Source organism: Ascidiella aspersa, chromosome 6 (assembly GCF_963924565.1).
Source record: "Ascidiella aspersa chromosome 6, kaAscAspe10.2, whole genome shotgun sequence".
Taxonomy (NCBI): Eukaryota; Metazoa; Chordata; class Ascidiacea; order Phlebobranchia; family Ascidiidae; genus Ascidiella; species Ascidiella aspersa.
In genome coordinates, this window is record NC_139452.1 from 8,220,728 (window position 1) to 8,239,654 (window position 18,927).

The following is an 18,927-nucleotide window of genomic DNA, read 5'->3' on the forward strand; positions in this document are numbered from 1 at the left end:
GATTGATATTTTCATAAAAGCCTTACATAGAATTAACATTCCATGAGGTTATGACACACGTATTGAAAAATGAACTTGTAAACATTTAGCTAAAACTCAAAAAAACCAACCAAATTACTTGAAATGTTCGCTCGGGGGAGATGTTAAGACATTTAGTTAAGTCTGTAATCCAACGCAATATATTCAAGCTTAACAAGAAAATATTTTCAGCAAAGTATGGACTTAAATTATTTGAGACATTTTGTGTTGTTGTATAGTGTTGTTTTTATTAATAATTGCATCCTTTTGTGTAAAAAAATTGTTTTGTGAAACAAATCGTCCTACAACTTGAATTTCAAAGGTTAAATATGTATATTATTAGTAATAATGCAAGTGTATAAAGATTTATAGTTTTACTCTGTTGCCTTTATAGCATGGAAGGTGAACTGAAAGGTGCATCAATTGAACCTGCAGAAGCTGATAACATTACAGGTATTTGTGGAATATAAAAATTAATTGTTTTCACAATTTTTATGTTGGTAGAGCAACCATGAAGCAGCAACATGTTTTATCAAATTCAAATTTGCCCCAAATTGCTCATATATGAACATTTATATTTTCTTTGAAATTAATTGATTTACTAGCTAAATGCTAACATTGGCATCTTTTAGGAAAACGGAAAACAACAGACAATGTCACAAAGCATGACAGTGTAGAACCAAAGAAAGCTAAACTTCAAGATGATATTGCCAGCTCTGCAAAAAGCCTTCGTGACAACATGAAAGGCTTATCAAAGAGAGAACAGAGAAGACGTATAAAGCAGCTTTGTCATGAACAGCATTCAAAACAGAAGAAGCCAGCCCCTCTTCACAATCAGCTTCGCGAGGCCTATCCGACTATGGAAAGTGAATTTAAGGACACAGAGTACTATTTTGAGGATGGGCTCCGCAAGGTCAAGCCATACTTTTATGACTTTAATACATTTTGCAAAGGTTTGTGAATTTGTGCGAAAGCTGTGTTATGTAAACCTTAAAACTATTTAAAGCTATTATTAATCCTCAAGCTGTTTAAAGGTTTATTTTACAGTGAATATCTGTGAATTGGGTGCTATATAATTTAAAAGCATGATTTTAAGATTTCATGTGACATTTTAAAATATGTCTTAAAAAAATGCTGACTGAGTAGTAATGGTTATGTCCTGAAAACTTGGTAAACTTTTTTTAAGGGCGATGGGTCGGAAAAACTTTGCGTGAGATTTACACGAAAGAATTTCGCTTGTATCCTGCCGAGTACTACGACAGCCTGGTCAAAAACGACAGAATACTGGTTAACCTAAAACCAGTAAAAAGTCTGGATGTGATTTTAAAAGACAATGACATGATGTCATCAAGGTATGTTAACAGGATAGTGTTTATTTTATCTTTATCTGGAAATTTTTATTTTATATGTAGTATGCTAATTTTTTGGACTCGTAGAGTGAAATTCTTGTGAGATTGTATGGTGCAAACCTAGTGTTCACATTTGGTTGCAAAACGTCATTTCTGGTGCTTTTTACCAGTGCTGATGACTTAAGTCAACTTGAGAGTCTTTTGAACAAATGACTTAACTTGAAATAAAATGTTTTCATTAGGCATTTTTCATTATAAAAATGAATTTATTTACAACACTCCTTTTTACACAGAATTCATCGCCATGAAGGTGCAGTCCTGGACACTGAGGTTGAGATAATTGTTGACAACGCCAAGTTTTTGGTTGTGAACAAGCCGGCCAGTTGGCCTGTCCATCCATGTGGCAGGTTTCGACACAATTCGCTTACTTACATCTTGCAAAGGGTAAATCCGTCATTTTTTTTCTACTTAAAGGGGAGTGTTTCCTTATACTTGACTAATTCTGTTAAAAAACTGCTTTTATGGATTAATATCTTTGTTTTTACATTAATGGTGTTGGGCACATTGGTTCCAATTTGTTTGACTTTGTGATGCTATTTGATGTTATATTTTAGGAGCACGGATACCAAAACTTGCTTGGATGCCATCGCATCGACCGACCAACCTCTGGTTTGATGATTTTCGCTAAAACCAAACATTTTGCCAATCAGGTCATCACTGAAATCAGGGAAAGAAAGGTTCGCTAAAAATTTGATATATTTTATTATACTAATAAAATTGTGTAACTGAGACATAGGTACAGCAGTTGCACACAAGTTAATATAATCTGATTAAAAAATTAGACGCAAGGCACGCAAAGTAAGAAAGTTTGGGTAACACTTAGTTATTTATAAGTACTTAGTTCCGAAAAAAATCGAAAACACATGTTCAATGGCTCCGGATCGATACAGTAATTTCCAGCACAGGCATCTGCCATACTAATCTGTTTAGTAGTTTTATTTGAGCAACTTGATATCCTTTCGAACAACAACTGATAAAAATGTCATTGCCGGTTCTCAAAATTAAAAAAGGGCATCACTAAAACAATAAAATGGCACAATTTTATAGCTTAAGGCTTAAGCTCTCAAAATTAAATTATGGCTGCAACTTTAGATCAACAAATATATTAAAAATGGCTCTAGCTCTGGCTTGGCTCCGGGCTCCATCTCCCCAGCCCTGCCTTTTGGATTGTTGCTGTTTGCAGTTTAGCCAATATTTTTTTACAACGTTTCCCAGGTACAGAAGCAATACATATGCAAAGTGGCGGGGGAATTCCCCGCAGAGGCAGAATGCGACCAGCCGGTGACGCTCTTCAACGCGAAGCTGGGCTTCAACGTGGCCTGGGAAGTGGAAGGAATGAAGTCAAAGGACGCTCTCACGCTGTTTGAGAGGATCAGTACGGACGGAAAGAGCAGCGTGGTGCTTTGCAAGCCAAAGACAGGTCGCTACTAGTAGGGATGTCTGATGTTTTTCACTTTATTTCGACAGCCCTGGCTTAAATTGAAGGCAAATAGAACGTCTGATAAGAGTAATGCAATATGTCAGGGGATCACCCAACTACGGCCCGCTGAATATTTCCGTAGCGGTTTAACGGGTTAAAATCCAATCTAAATTTTGATTAAATTTCAAGCTAAATGGCGATTTCATCAAGTTCATTTTACATTTCGAAAACAGTTTTTTAGTTTAATAATTCAGTCCGGCCCGCGATCACCAGTCCTTACATTTATCCATCCCATTTATGACAAACGTTTGGTCACCAACAGCCATTCATAGATCGAATTACCAAAAAAGCATCTGTTTCTGGTTGCATATCTATGAAATTACGATTTTTTAAGGCTTAAGTTTTGTTCATATTTAAAAATTTAATTGTGAAAAACTCGCGTAACCGTGCAAAACACATTTGAAAAATACAAGAATTTAACTTTTTAATTAAGCTTTGCAATGTCGGCATATCCGGTATTACCAGTGTTTGATTGCTAAATCAACATTTTGGCTTCCTAATTCGAAACCAATGATTTCCTTGGATCTGCACGGGATATGATAATTGTGGGATACGCTGGGGGCACAATGTAAAAAATAGCCACAGTCAGTAAAGCAAATTTCGCAGTGAAATCGTAAAGTCGCGTAACTTTCTTGAAATTCGTCAAAAAAATAAAAACGGTGATATTTAAATGGAACTTGAAACTGTAGATTCAATTAGGGATGTCTGATAATATCGAATCGGAGCCGATACTCGATGCCTAGTGTTATGGTAGCATCAGTACTCATCCGGGATCCGATTCTAGGACGGTGCCATTACGATACCAAATTAATTTGATCATTTCACCGATGTTTTGCGATAAAACGCGGCAATTTACAAAAATCATTAGGTTTACCACTAAAGATAACTAAACTTTTGAACTCTAAAGCAACTTTTTACCTGACTACCTAAAAACATTAAGGTATTCAAAGTTTAAAGTTTACCTATTTTAGTTGCTCAAGCGTAGTAATGATGTCATTTGGTATCGGATGGCGATTCTTTTCGTCCAAAGTATCGGGGTTTGGTATTGGAAAAAATGTCCAGTATCGGACATCCCTAGATTTAATATTGCTTGATAGCGTCACAACGCTCTAACTTTCATCTAATAATAAAACTCAAAGTTTAAAGAACCGAGTCAAAACAGGATCATAAAGAAATATATATTTCGCCCATACTGGCATCGTCAGTTCCTATAAGTAAGGGGTTCCCAACCTGTGGTACGCGAAGGTTTTCCAGGTACGCGAGTAGCTTCCGTTTTTTACACAAAACCATGGATTCACAACCTAATATTTTGTTTATCTGTTTTTGTTTAAAATTCCCGAAGCCTACTTCTTTGTTACGTAACTATTCCTGTTGTTTCGAAACTATACGATCTTCAAAATACAGGCCATGTTGATTGTTGCCGATAAGGAGTTGTTTTGTTAAGCGTACAACGCTGTTGGACAGTGGGCGTTAATTATGTCAATCTGCCCTTGATAGATGTAATCTACTGTTTTATAGCTTGAGCTACAAATAGCGTTGAATAATGCTAGTTGTAAGCTAAAAATAGATAAAAGTATGATTCGATCAAATTAATTATTCTGCAAGAAGTGGTTCGCGTGACACTGCAGAGCGTCCAAGTGGTGCGAGATCGCAAAAAGGTTGGGAACCCTTGCTATAAGTGAAGTATTCGATTTAGGCCGAACTCACCAGATCAGGGTGCACCTGCAGTACCTGGGTCACCCCATTCTGAACGACGTCGTCTACAATCACCCCGCCTGGGGCCCGGAGCGTTTCACCCACGGCCCCTGCACGCGCGACCTTGATGACGTGGTCGAGGAGATTACGTCACAGTACGGCGCGGCCCATCACGTTTCGACTTCAGGTATAGATTTTGTTGGCAAGAAATATTTTTCTTCAGTGTTGACAAAGTTGTGTGAATTAAATGTTTATCTGCTTATAATTGGCAGTTTTGTAATGGCCTAAAGTGAGTGGCGTGACTTGACTTAAATCATTGACAAATGACTTCGGTTGAAATTGAGTGTTCTAATTTAAAATGTTATTATAAAGTTGAGCTATCTATCTCAATTTACGCTGGAAAACGTTTAGTTTGCTACACGTTGTTTTTTGTTATTTTTGAGGTGAGATTTGCTAATAGTAGGACGAGATTACCCATTTTAATAGATTGTTTATTTTTTTATATCAGTCATTTGACGAGTTGGCCTGCTCTAATAATGACTTGGCTTGGGCAATAGGGGGAAATTTGTTAAGACTTGACTTGGTAGTTAGTCAGTTCAAAATTATTTGTTTACAACATTGTATTTTGGTAACATTTTTCTACTAATTCACAAATGTGCTTTAAATTTGGGACTTTCTAATGCAACTAGGATGAAAACCAAAATCAGAACTGGAAAGAACAGCGTACACCAGGGCTATTAAATCTTCTCGGTACAAATTTCGTTTGCGCCTGACGAAACCTTATATTGACCCTTCGGTATTTCGTTTAAAGTTATTTTGTAATCACCGGCAGATGAACTCAAGGATGCTTGCGGGAAATGCGGAGACGACGCGAAAGATTCCGGGGCCTTTACGATACCAACGTACACCGACAAGCCGCCCCTAAACCTGCCAACCGATTCCGGAAACTCACTTGATCCCACTGACGACACTCAAGCCGCAACAACTGACTCTTACGGATCGCCAACTGCTGAAGTAAGGAACGAATCCCAAAGCAACGAAAATTCAAAGGACGAGGCCGTTTCGGTTGCTGAGACGCAATCGCTCAATAAAGCAGCAACGGCAGAAGTTGGTTCTTCGCTTGAAAGCGCCGAGCAATCTACTGTGACAGGTTGTAAAGGTGGGTCAAAAGCTAAGGTACAATACCAAAAAACAGTGATAAACTGAATATGTAAAATAAAAAGATATCTCCTCGCCCTTACACGTAAATGACAGCAAATTTTCTTTAGACTTTCATGTGTTAATTAAAGCCATTCATTTGCCAGTTGTAGTCATTTGTAAGAGAAATATTAAAAATATATTTCGTCACAAAACAGGGCATCATCAGTTTCTAGAAAAAAGCCAACAAAACAATGCAAACAGTGGCAATTAAAAGCAAAGATGACAGTGTAATCAAAAGGGACATACGTGGCTTAATTGAGTAATTGTAAATGTGATTTTACTGCCATTTTTTACTTTTAATTGCCACCAACCAGTGTTTGCATTGTTTTGTTGTTGTTTTTCTCGAAACTGATGATGCCTTATTTTGTGGCGGAATGTATTTTTCTTTTAAGTTTAACTTTGATCAAGACAGGAAAGTCTAAAGAATATGTAGTTTCACCGAGATTAACGTGTAGTTCGCCGAGATTAACCTGCGAGGGTATAGGAGCAGATTGAATTTTCAACAAATCACTGTAAAATCGGTTCTACATTATCAGGTTGTTGATATTTGTGCCAAGTCGTTATAAATATAATTCAGAATTCTCTAGTTTTTTGAGTTGCATGGCTAAACTAATTTCAGAAAACATAGATAAAATCTAGCCAAAATGTCTACAGGTTTCTCACGATTTATCTCTACCAAAAGCAATATTTTCTTAGGTTTCATATTTGTAACAGGCTGGGGTTTTTCAATCCGGGCCTTCCGCACACATTCTCACATGTAGTCGAGCACATACGACTTAAATTATGAACCCGCTAAACTCAGTACGAGTTATTTCTGTTTTGTGATTTAGATTCCGAAACTCGACCCTCCAACGACAACCAAGACGCTGAACCGAAGCCAAAGTTCACCTGGCCAGTGGTGGCCAATTGCCCGGAGTGCCACGAGAACAGGTTAGACCCGACCAAGGAGTCCCTCATAATCTTCCTGCACGCTTACAGGTATGAGAGCGAACGTTGGACGTTTGAAGCCAAGATGCCGGACTGGGCACGACAAGACGATGGCAAACGAGACTCTCCTGAAAATACGCTTCAAAGTGAAGCTGTCAAATAATAGCCGGTGTTTTAACCGCTCTTCTTTTCCGTGGGTGCTCTACGTTACGTTTTGCTTTATTCTTGCTGCCTTTTAAAGCGTACACTTTGCTTACACGAATCGTTCGAGTATGATGCTACTTTGTTAAACAGGATAGGTTATCCCAGGTTAAAGGAGAATTTTTGTTCAATGGCGACGTATTTTGCTTGTTAACGCGCAAAAAATCGGTTGAAATAAACTTTGTTGGGTGTAAGTAACTTTAAATGCTCCGTAAGTTTCCCACCCACACCTGGTATTAAGCATAATGTGAGTGACGTACTTTTGTGCACACAGACGCTGCTGTGGCGTACAGATATTGAATCACTTCATTAACTTTTGTGAATTACTGTAATAGTCCCCAATTGACTGTTGGTACGAAAAAGTGATAAATCAAACATGTCAAAAATATTCATGCGAATATAATAAGGAAAGAGCTAATAATGTATGAACGTTGTTGCATGATATCTCTAGTCCTTTTATCAAGTCAAAAATGTTTCAAATGGGTTAATATATTATTGATGAAGTGGGCTGAAAACCCATTTAGACAAGTTTGATATGCAGAGCGCGATACTGCAATCATATTGGAAGTGGCTATTTGACCTACTTACTCGAGTTACGTATACAACATGGAAAAAAATAAATTGTCCTCCCAATAAACTTTTTTTTCTTTTTTTGTGCATTGCTTTGCAATTGAATAGCCATAAATAAACCTGTTTTGCAGTGAAAAAGTGAGTAGTCATGGTACAAATGTCAGATTTCAACAACATTTGTTAGGCTGTTTTGTATGAAAAATGGCTTACAAATTTAAAATAAAGTAGATGCAGCACACATGACATCAAATTAATAAATTTTTTTACAATTATATCAATTACTTATTTAAAGTTCAAAAAAATGTGCTAAAAAGTGACATTTGTACCATGACTACTCACTTTTTTACTGCAAAACATATTTATTTATGGCTATTCAATTGCAAAGCAATGTAAAAAAAAAAGAAAAAAAAATTTGGGGGGAGAATAATTTATTTTTTCAAAAATTTTAGCCCAAATCTGATTTTTCAAATTGACGTAGCACGGTCAATACTGAACCAAACGTGCTCAGATTTGTTTTGTGGGGTTTTTAGACGCAACCTAACAATTCCAGGGCGTCCCCACTGAAATTTGACAAAAAAGTGTTTTTTTGAACAACCCATAGAGTTCGGAATTTTCACCCTACGCTCATGGAGTCCATAAAATATTGCATCATTTTAAAGTTTGGGTTGGCGTTTGAGTTCGGTAGGTATCAATCAAGAGTGAGTTTTATTAAATCTAATTTTCCACGTTTTGCATTATTTTCATGAATTCTTCCGAAATCCTTTAAAACTACTTTGTTACCAGCCTCTTACATTCTAATTTATATACCACTGTTGCCATAAACGTTGATACCTTGCCAAAAACGCACGCCTTCCGGGAGCACGTGTTTTTTGCTTTAATTTTATGGCGAGTACCGATCGCGGTTAAAACGGTTAGTAGGCGTCGCATATGCATTGCACGAGTACAGTTACAAGGAAAATCATCATGAAAGTGCTGGGATATACGAGAGTAGACCAAAGTAGATTGGATGGCCATTCACTTGACAAAGCATAAGACCAATCAACTGAAGACGTGGGGTTTAAATTGACGTTCAGACAGGTTTTTGTAGGGTAAGAAAATTAAATTTTGATTGTTTTGTCAATGAAACGGGGCAAGTGGTATATAGAGTAGCCATTTAAACGTCGGGTCAGCTGGATTAATGATTTAGTGCCACTGAAAGGTAGATAAGTTCACGCTTTGCAAGAAATGCTGAAACACGATCCAGCAATAGCATTTCGTCGCTTGTTTGGGAACTTTGGAACTTCCAGACTGGATACCAAGACGAAGAAACAAGGTGTTCGTGGACTTTTGCGTGTCAGTTTCGCCACTTGATCGACTAAAAACGAAAAATAACAAGTTTTTTTTATGTACGGTATGTAACAACTCAATATTACCATTTAGTTCGTCGTACAAAGTGGTTGTAAAACTAGACAACGTGAAATAAAAGCAGAATTCTAAAATATTCACTTCGGTGTTGTTAATTAAAAAAAAAGAAAAAAAAAAGATTTTAAAACTTCACGTTTTTATTACGACCGGCATTTTTAGTTTTGGCCGAAATAAGAGACCACCCTAGTCCGTAGTTTTGGGTTAGGGGTCGGACCTTTAGTGGTGGTACCATTCAGTCGCGTCCCCGGTTGTAAGCATATATTTATAAGCCAGGGTTGATTAAACATACCTCGGAACGCGATTGGTTGAGCAGATACTGCCTCATGTGTTGGTTAGAGGAGGGGATCTGGTCAAGATAGAGCAGCATCTGTTGACGATCGCGCTGGTGGACAAACGTCTTGAAAAAAATATTTTGTGATACAGAACGCCAAGGCCTAATCGCATTAAAATTAGTCTCCAAGTCGATATGTCACAAATCTCTTTAAAAATGTGGAGGTCTTTCTTTCGAGGTACATGAGTTAAACGTACATAACTTGGCAGACGTTTTTAATCCTAAACGAAAAAAGTAAGTTTCTAAAAATAGATCGTAAAATTTTACCGTTTAGTGTTTTTGCAAGGCTTTATATTGGCATTGAAACAGCGTTTAAGTGAATACTTCAAAACATATGTTAGTAAAACTTAATCTAATTTTGGCGCATAATGGTTGGAGGTTGTAGGAAGACGTAATAAGGATATCAAAGCGAATACAGAGGTAGGTATCATTTTGAACGTTTCGAATAACCCTTATTTCATTTTTTGATGTTGAAAATGAATAAAGAGTTATTCGAAACGTTCAAAATGATACCTACTTCTGTATGGGCTTTGATATTCTTATTACGTCATAATCTAATTTATTTATAAAGTATTTAACTTCTGGTGTTTTCGAAATCAAACAAACCTTTTCCATACCTTAAAATTCAGTACCAATGTCGACTATATTATAAAGCCATTTTTTTAGATGTTGTAAACAAAAATTACACTACAAGGTAGTCGGATTGCATATTATGTTAAAGTTTCCATGTTAATTTGGGATCGTATCGGCACCGATTGTACCACTCGGGTATCGGTTCCGATCCGATTTTATTTGGATTTCTAATTAAGATGCCGTATAACTCACATCGATGGCGACTTTGTAGCATTTTAACTTGACCGCCATTTCCAGTCTCCGGTCGGAAGGTTCAACTTCGGCGCAGTATTTCTCCAGAGCCTGTGTAGAAAACCGGAAAATCGTACCGAAAAATAAAGGATTTTCATGCAAATTTTGGTTTGCTTCGATGCAATAATATACGTTCGTCCACTTTTTCCCGTTGACATTTTATATTTGTAACCCAAATATTAAAAATTACCCTATATTTTTGATTAATATGCTACTTCCCATAAAATAGGTTACAGTATGGCCGAGGTTGTGAGTTCGAACATTGCTTGCATGCAAATTCTTAATTTGTTATCTGATTTGGCATTTCTTTCGGCGAATTGAGATATAATGTCATTGTGATTTCAAACAATTTAACTGGCAAGCGGTCATGTTTTATTGTTACAAGGTATTGTGCCTTCTATCAACGTTACGGTTTTTGAAGGATTCGCCCAGCAAATGCGGTAATTGTATCTCTTTAACCCGAACAAATTAATTAAAAAATGCTTTTCCGGTGTAAAGTGATATTTACGACGTTTCTGCAGCGAAAGAAAAAGTAGCCCTTAAGCGTCTTAGATAGCATTTACATATGAATATGGCAAATAAGTCTGGTCTTTCAGCAGCAACTTACGTCGTATGGAGCAAGGTTCTTGGCCAAGACGTCGACGACCCGGTCAAAACCGATGGCCGCCTGGAGCCTGGCGCTACGGAATAAGGTTCTGGGGGTTGTGAGCAGCTCTTCGATGTCGCGCCACCTTCAACAAGTTCAAACAAATACAATTAAGACAATGGCTTTTGACAGGTCACAATTGGGTTAAGCCTTGTATGGCATTATGAAAGAGCTTAGAATAATTTTGGCTTACTGTTTTTTTTTTAGCGAACTTACGGATTATTGAATAATGTAAAAGTCTCGATCAGAGGTTCACTACCGGGGTGCCGCGGCGCCCTGTTGTGTCATTTCTATTTCTTAAGGGTGCCGATAGGTATTTGAGAAGTTTTAAGAATCTGATTTTGGCTCCATTGGGAAGCTTCTTGATACAACTACTTTTGTACGATTAGAGACCATTATATTGAATGACATGTCTTAAGTTGACTGTTTTATTCCAGTTTAATTTATAGTGACTTTCCAGCCGGGTGCCGAAAATCTATTTATTATATTTGAGGGGCGCCGTAAGACATAAAAGGTTGAGAATCACTGGTCTAAATGATAGAACAAAACTGCAGTATATCCAAGAAAACAATGAGCAAGTTATGCCAATGTAATCGCAATTATGAAGTATTGTGCATGATTCAGAAGTTGCAGTTTTATCATTATGTTATGTTAAATCTCTTTGGTGAATAGGTGTTTTTTTTTTGGAAAAAAAACAGTTTTATCATAATCGCTACAATATGAAAGAAAAATGCCAAAAAGCGTTTCAGCTATGGAACAATTGTATGTGTATCACGTGTGTTAAATGTATTCTAAGTATAACTCATATTTTAAAAACGAAAGACAAAAAATGGCGGACAATTTGTAACAAGAACCTTCTCATTCTGCAGAGAGCGGCGAGTGCTGTGAAGAGAAATTGTTTTTCGCCGATTCGGTGATGGTTTCTGATCGACGTTGGGCTGCTCAATAAACCCTGGTAAACAGAAAAAATAATCGCGTAAGGGCAGTTAACTATAAAATTTTTCGCTTTACAACAAATTAAACCTCGATCGCAGAAGATAGATCGGGTGAAAAAGTGTAAACAGTGGCAATGGTACGTTAAGTTTCACTTAAAACCGAAAAGTCCAAAATAAACCTCACACCTATTTAGGTCAAAAGCGCGAAATCTGTGAAAAGCTCTGGGTGAAATAAGAACAGAAAGGATAAAACTTTAAATATTTCTGTTGCACGGAATACGTTTGTGTGTGCGATTTTGTTTCTTTACTGTACTGTTTGTAAGTTTGTTGTTCTTTTAATCTTCTTTCCCACTCACGTAACTTATATCGCTTTTCCACTTCTGCACCGCACCTCTAATGTTTTATTTCTTATCTTAACACGTTTTTATATAATAACTAGTTACATTCGTCCTCCCCATCGCTGTGGTTGTTAATAATGAAACTGAGGGAAAATGAGTCGGGTTTGGAGCAGCTTAGGAAACATTCGGAACTATTGCAATTTTACGTTCGAGCCTCCTTTTTGGACGTCGACCGTTCTTTTGTTATTCTATCAATCCTACGGTTTTGCGTTTTTTTAAGACATTTCCCTTGGCATGGGCCGTTAAGTTGGGCTCTGCTAAAATATGACTATAGGCAGGGGTAGCCAACACGTCGATCGCCAAATTTCACCTGGTCGGTCGCGTCGAATATGTTTTACGTCATTACAGTAGTTGTCGTACACAAGCGGAACATTAAAATGAACAATTGTTGTCTGGACAAGCCTATGAAACGTTGTTTGACGTAACAACCAATTGACCTCCATCGCTGTCTTGGAATGCAACTAACGCTCAAAATGTTTAGACAGTGTTCTTGTGACTTTTTGCCGAACCAGTCGATCGCAATCAAACATAAGCTGGCTACCCCTGGACTTTAACATTTAACCTAAGAACACAAGCAACTCAGCATATCCTCGATAATATCTGCTGACTGGTTGGACAAGTATTCACTGGCTGGCAGGGGGACAAAACGCGAAAAGCACGGGTTTAAATGGTCGCGTTTCGGGCTTACCGGCGTATGGTAATTTTACGCAATAACAAAAAAAATCGAGCCTACCTCGGCCTCGCCCCAGTGGTAGTACGCGCAGTAGAAGAGGGTATCGACCACTGACTTATGTACGATCGTTCCTTTGCGCGGGTGTCCCTTGAAAACCTGCACCTGACCGCTCTTCTCTGCACGACTGTCACCGTCCTCGACCGCCGACTGTCGCTCCAGCATCGCTATCTGCTCGAAAATGGCGTTCTTCTCCGAGGCTAGGCTCAGGTCTAGGTCGAAGTAGTACCTTAGAGGAGGTAGATGCTGTAAAAGCGGTTTATTTGATTGCGGTTGGCGGCCTTTAGTATGTTATGGGTAGACTTGGACAACTAGATTTATTTTAGCTTTTTAAAACTGGAATTAGGCCATTTCATTTTTTAAAATTAGATTACAATTAAAATTATCGAATTCTTCAAATCCAAAATTTTAACTTGGCCTTCCAGCGAAACAAGATTTTGAAAAACACCATAGGCTGAAAAATTGTATTTTTCCATTTAAAAAAGCGCCCCGGTTATTCGCCAAATATTATTAGCGGGGAGGATTAGTCGGGTTGTGGAGTACGTTTGTTCTAGTTTTGAAAGTAGAATTATCTGGATAAAATAGACTTTAAAATGCGGACATGTCACTTTTATCGGCTTTCTTTCGATCATTTACCCAACAAAATGTTTTATTTCTGAGTCTGACGTTACGTAAGTTTTGTGCCGGATTTATATAAACAGAGGCTAGAACACCTCATTTCATAAACAGAGGCTAGAACACCTATTTTTCCAGAATCTAACATGAATTTAAAAAGTAACGGGCTTGCCAATAAAGTAATTAGTGCATTTTACTCAAACTGTTTCATGTGTGAAAGGACATTTTTATAAAGGCCGAATACTCTCAAGAAGGGAAGACCGATATTATCAAACAGGCTAAATGTAAATTTGATTCCACAACACTAAAATAAAAAAGTTCAGTTTATTAACCTTAAAAGCAATACACTTGCAAGTTTAATTTTAACTATTTTAGCTCATTTGGCATAAAAATAATGGAAATTAAACTCAGTACTATATTGCATTTGAAACAATTTTTTATATTTAAAAGTAAACATGTGTACTTCATAAACTTTTAGCTCAATTACGTGAATTGGTATTTAATCAGACGGCTCTACATTTTGCCGAAAAGAGGTATCGGGTATCGCCCTTTCAACAAACTGAAAAAACACCTCACAAACAACCAATAGCAGCAACAAGACTCACTTAATGCAGTCCTTGAGTCCGCTGGCGCGTATCTCGGGTGTAGTGGTGGTGGTCGACTGTAGGCACTGGGCGTACTTAAGCATGGCCGCTTCCTCTGTCCGACCCAGGGCACTCAGGGTTTCGTGTAGTTCGTCTATTTCGCCTGCCTCACGCAGATAGGTGCAGTAGTGGTCCACCGCTACTGGTCTGCTCATAAGCTCTTTGCTGAATATGTCTGGAAAAAAGCGTTTTTTTTCGAGGAAGAAATTTCAGGCGGTTAAATGTGGGTCCGATTTTTTTTTTTTTTGGGGGGGGGGGGGGGACTTAATGAGTAGTGGTTTTGAAATGTGCTTCCCGTTTAAAGTTAGCATTTCCAGATTGAACACAGTTAAAATTGAGTGAGGGTAAATTCCCATTTTACCAGCTTCAAATCAAAACAAGGTATTGATAACTGGCTTGTGGCAGCCAAGCGTTCATAGCGACGTTGCTTTTTGATCCTTCGATGTCGGCTCTTCCTATCATTGTGAAGCAGAATTCACCAAGGTATTGTTATAATGGATAAAATTAAAGTTTCAAGGGGTTATGGTTTCGTTTGACAGGTTTTAAGACTAAACTGGGTAAAATTTCTAATTTGGCTGCTAATTTTTTATTTGAACTCTTTTAAAACTCAATGTAAAAAAACGGAGATTTTGGGCCATTATAGGCGAGTTTAAATGGCTTTACGATTGAATAATGTACAAATCTGCTGCAGTAAAATTCTGTTTTGACTTGGCATCAATTATAGAAAATAAATCAGAAAAATAACAGACCAAAGTATATATCGACAATTAAGCTTTTTTAGTTAAGGAGACAGAAAATGTAACAAGGTGAAATAAAGAAAGGTATAAAAAAAATTGTACTGTCTGTTTCCTGTCTGTTTCCTTATGGGCCATTATAATGTAAAAATTTCGCATTTCGAGGCGACACACACACACACACACTAGGGATTACATAAATATGTTCTCACCGCGTTTGAGGGTGTCTCTCATGAAGAGGGTTGCCGCGACAATTGCGTTGCCGTCATGACGCTGAATGGCAGAGTCAATCAAGGCAGCCTTGTCTTCCTTTGACTTGTACAGCTCTAGCACGTAAGGTTCCCCAATCTGCAGAGCACATATGGAATGTAGGAATGAACGTTATACTGATCTGAGTGTCGTGAATTGTTTCTGCCTTAAAAAGAAACCACGCTTTAAAAGTATTTTACTTACTGCCTGATATATAATTTTTGCATTATGTAAAGTACACATCTATTCATCTATACTTTAGTCACACAATGGTAAACAACAACTCCGTCACACAATAGGATAACCGAGTCTTGATAAAGGCGTCTTGTATAGGACGTCGAAACGTTAATTGAATATAACAAAACTGCTGGATGAGCAACACTCGTTATACATTATTCCTGGCAGCAACAGCTTATTTTGTACGATAGGATGTTGTGAGGAAAAGACCAAAATTAAACTCGGTTTGATCTTGCATTCGGAACATTCAAGTAAAAACAATTTCTCAAATTTAAGAGTGAAAATGTGTTATCTTTAGTTTATGAACTTTTTCTCAGAAGAAGGTCAAAATTACTTACCATTATGTGCCTTAAGGTATCTGCTTTTGACGGTGCCTTCGCTCTTTCGCGTTTGGCCTGATCGAGCTGACGTCGTAAAGTGTTAATCTCAGTTTCCATCTTGGCGATTGATGTGGCGCTGGGGCCAGACTTGTCGTACACAACTGAAAATAAAAAAACGAAACAATAGACACATTTTGAATATATACTGCATATACCAAGTGTTTGGAACTTGACCCAGGGCATTTTAATAAACGTTCTAAAAATAGTTGTACAAATATCTAACATTTAAAAATATCTCCATTCAAAATAGACATATTGAGGTTGTTACATATTTTAATTCTGTTATTTTTTCAGGTTAATACTAGAGAGAGTAAATAATACAGAGTTTTAAATATTCATTTTGTAACCTGGTGTTTAGTGAGAATACGAAACTGGACAATAAATGCAATGCATAATAAATATCTGTAATAAAATATTTGTCCAGGGAAAAGTGCCACTGTTTCAACGATCTATTCAGGTAATCTTTATCAGGGCCACGTACTTGCAACTTAGCGAGAAAACATACATACAGCCAAATGTCTTGTATAATAAATAGTGCAATAAGAACTAGCGACTTCAACAATACCATCTGATATACTGCGAGTATCGATTGAAGATTTTGTGCGGGTTGGATCGGTGCTGCTTTGTGGCAGTGTTGCAGAAGAGGGTGGAGCCTGCTTTCTCGGCATTGTGGAACGGTGGGAACGGGCTGACATGGCTCGGGGCGGAGTTGACGACATTGAATAGCTTTGTTCTCCATTGCCATGACTCGAAGTGCCAGCTCTGTTAAATCATTAGCAGCATGTTACCAAGTTTCCGATATTAAATTTAAAGGCAACAAAGATAATGAAAGATACAAACACATGTGTGCTTAACAACTGTGACCTAGCCAATTTGACCAACAATTACATAATATTAGTACACCAAGAGACGTCGCAGACCAACCAAATCTGGCAATCAATGATGCCAGCAAGTCACGCTAGTAGAAAAACAACTATGCCTGCAGTGAGGTTAGAACTCACAACCTCCGGTAGTACCGGGACCGTCGCTTTATCAACTGAGCTACACAGGCTCAGAGAGGAGTGAGTATGGGAGTTCGAACCTCACTGCACGCTAGTTGTTTTTCTAGCCTGTCTTGCTTACATCATTGATCAACAGATTCGCTGAATCTAAGAGAATGGCTTTTCGGTGTACACTAATGATAAAGAAGACAAAACAATTGGTTCAAAAATAAAATTTAGAAGGGCTGGATCACAGTTGTTGAACACATATTATGTCAATGTATCTTTCATTGAATGGTGTGGTTCTGTAGATCCCCTTCAATATGAAGTTGCTTGTACTAACAGAATGTAGCAAGCATTTGCGTTATAATGAATGACCGTCCTAGTATGATCGGAGGTAGAACTCAACCTTAATGCAGGCTGGTTGTGTTTCTAGCCTGCGTTGTTCTTTAAACTTACTGAAAATAATCACTATCACTTATCAAAGGAAAATTTTTAATATATTTCAATAAGATGAAATATACAATGTAGGAATTTTACCACTCATTATATTAGTAAATTTTGCATGCAACTTGACAGGTGTTACAAACTATGTGAAGAGGTATTAATATTTATTTCCATAATGTTTTGACTAGTATCACAAGCAACGATACTAAAACCTAAAGATAACTTAAAAAAAAGTTGGGTCATTTCACAGTCTTGTAATTTTAATAATAAATGACAATTTGTAGGTTGGCCAGTTTCTACAAAGTGTGTAAAATTTGCTCCATGAAAGGTATAAAAACTGGTATTGCAAAGAAAAATCCGATGCACTGACAGTTAGAAAGAAAATAATTTGTTAATATTTCATAAATATATATTTTAAAAACGTTAAAACTAAAACAAGAAAGTGAGGATGAATATAAAATAAATGTTAGCATAAAACATGAAGAAACCTGGGGGTTGGGTCAGTTCGCTGAATCTGATTCACAGGGGTTGCTGTGATGCCAGTCGGCTGAACTTTAGCGATGCTGTCTTCTTCTTCATCGTCGTCGTCAAAGTTGAAGGGCTTGAAGTTCTTGTGATCCCAGTAGTCATCTTCAGTTTTGTGACTTTTTGCCGGCTGTAATAACATGCTGTTTACTTTGTTGCTTAAATATGCAAGAAAATACCAAAAAAACAACGAATCGTATAAAAAGTGTCATGCATTCCATGTTCCATTGGGGCTGGGGCAGATTGGCAAGTGAACACTCTTGGTTGGTTATTATGTTGGAAATAGGTGTATCTCTTGAAATTCAAAAGGTGTAGATTTGGTCTTTGAAACAAATTATATTTTCAATACTTTTTCGCGGGTACACTTGCAATGATTTTCACAGTGATTAAACGCAAAGATAATCTACTGATTATATTACACGGGTAAAACTTACCACATTTTTCACGGACATCATGAATCCTTACAACCTTTTCTGAAACAACAAATATTCCCAAACTAGTGAAGAAGAATGGGGAACTCCCATATTTAATCCAGTATAAAATAAAAATATATTGAATTATTTAATATATTTTGTCTCCACATGCGCCTTTCGACCTTTTCAAGAAAAAATAAAACTTTTTTTTGTTAACTAGGCCCCTTGTTACTATCATTTTAATCAATTGAAAGCATTGTTTCCTCAAATAAGGTTTAAAAATTATATAAACTTTCAATAAGGTTTCCAAAGCGCAATCCACTACGAATTGTACACGATGCGCTTCTAAATGTTAAATGTTGCTATCAGCCACAGTGTAATGCACCCTTCTGTATTACAATGAACATATTTGTTTGTAAAAAACAATAAAAAAAGTTAAAGACAGGTCATGCACGATTGGGTTACATGGCTATGGTCTGCCAGACAACAGGCAAGCTACGTTGGCGTTCCAAGAGTCCTGTGATTTCTGTAGGTCAAGTTTTTGTAGTTCGCAGACAGCTTGATGGAAATGTTAGTTTCCGTCAACAATTGTTGCCTGAACAGGAACATTTACTTTTGTGTCATGGTGGTAATAAAGTGCCGGTAAAAGTTTTAATAATGTTGGCTGTGTTAGGATTCCAGACCAGCCCCTATAAACTGTCACATTTTGTTGGTGTCCGTTTTACCATAAATTTGTTAGTAAAAGGACACCAAAATATTAAAATCACATTTAAAACCCATAATTTTGTTTGATTTAATGTCATTGTCATATGATAACACAATGACCAATTGACCATGTTGACACCATTGCTCATTAGGATGACAGGATTTTATATAAACTATATTGCCTTGTGAA

General features: G+C 37.2%; 2 protein-coding genes across 2 annotated transcripts; one reads left to right on the forward strand and one right to left on the reverse strand.

Moving 5' to 3' along the window:
- Positions 1-62: 62 nt before the first annotated feature.
- On the forward strand, positions 63-7,551 carry LOC146139491 (pseudouridylate synthase RPUSD2-like). The gene is made up of 10 exons (XM_083391806.1): positions 63-214; positions 413-471; positions 651-971; positions 1,205-1,370; positions 1,661-1,811; positions 1,982-2,104; positions 2,643-2,847; positions 4,604-4,789; positions 5,435-5,761; positions 6,633-7,551. The coding sequence occupies exons 1-10, from the start codon at positions 141-143 to the stop codon at positions 6,890-6,892; spliced, it is 1,872 nt and encodes a 623-aa protein (XP_083247932.1). The 5' UTR covers positions 63-140; the 3' UTR covers positions 6,893-7,551.
- An 819-nt stretch (positions 7,552-8,370) lies between these two features.
- On the reverse strand, positions 8,371-18,106 carry LOC146139492 (spermatogenesis-defective protein 39 homolog). Its single transcript, XM_083392089.1, has 12 exons — positions 18,054-18,106; positions 17,583-17,749; positions 16,233-16,429; positions 15,626-15,768; positions 15,014-15,149; positions 14,029-14,242; positions 12,812-13,037; positions 11,600-11,697; positions 10,707-10,830; positions 10,061-10,150; positions 9,194-9,301; positions 8,371-8,854 (listed from the first exon to the last, which is right to left on the reverse strand). The coding sequence occupies exons 1-12, from the start codon at positions 18,072-18,074 to the stop codon at positions 8,834-8,836; spliced, it is 1,545 nt and encodes a 514-aa protein (XP_083248215.1). The 5' UTR covers positions 18,075-18,106; the 3' UTR covers positions 8,371-8,833.
- Between the last annotated feature and the right edge of the window lie 821 nt (positions 18,107-18,927).

What these genes read in the sequence shown, in the direction of transcription:
- LOC146139491 (XM_083391806.1), top strand. Translation starts at nt 141, where the DNA reads ATGTTAAGACATTTAGTTAAGTCTGTAATCCAACGCAATATATTCAAG. An exon ending in CCATCACGTTTCGACTTCAG is followed by an intron (nt 4,790 to 5,434) that starts GTATAGATTTTG and finishes AATCACCGGCAG; the next exon opens with ATGAACTCAAGGATGCTTGC. An exon ending in TACTGTGACAGGTTGTAAAG is followed by an intron (nt 5,762 to 6,632) that starts GTGGGTCAAAAG and finishes TTTGTGATTTAG; the next exon opens with ATTCCGAAACTCGACCCTCC.
- LOC146139492 (XM_083392089.1), bottom strand. Translation starts at nt 18,074, where the DNA reads ATGATGTCCGTGAAAAATGTG. An exon ending in TGATGTCCGTGAAAAATGTG is followed by an intron (nt 17,750 to 18,053) that starts GTAAGTTTTACC and finishes ATGTTATTACAG; the next exon opens with CCGGCAAAAAGTCACAAAAC. An exon ending in GCTACAAAGTCGCCATCGAT is followed by an intron (nt 9,302 to 10,060) that starts GTGAGTTATACG and finishes ATTTTTTTCAAG; the next exon opens with ACGTTTGTCCACCAGCGCGA.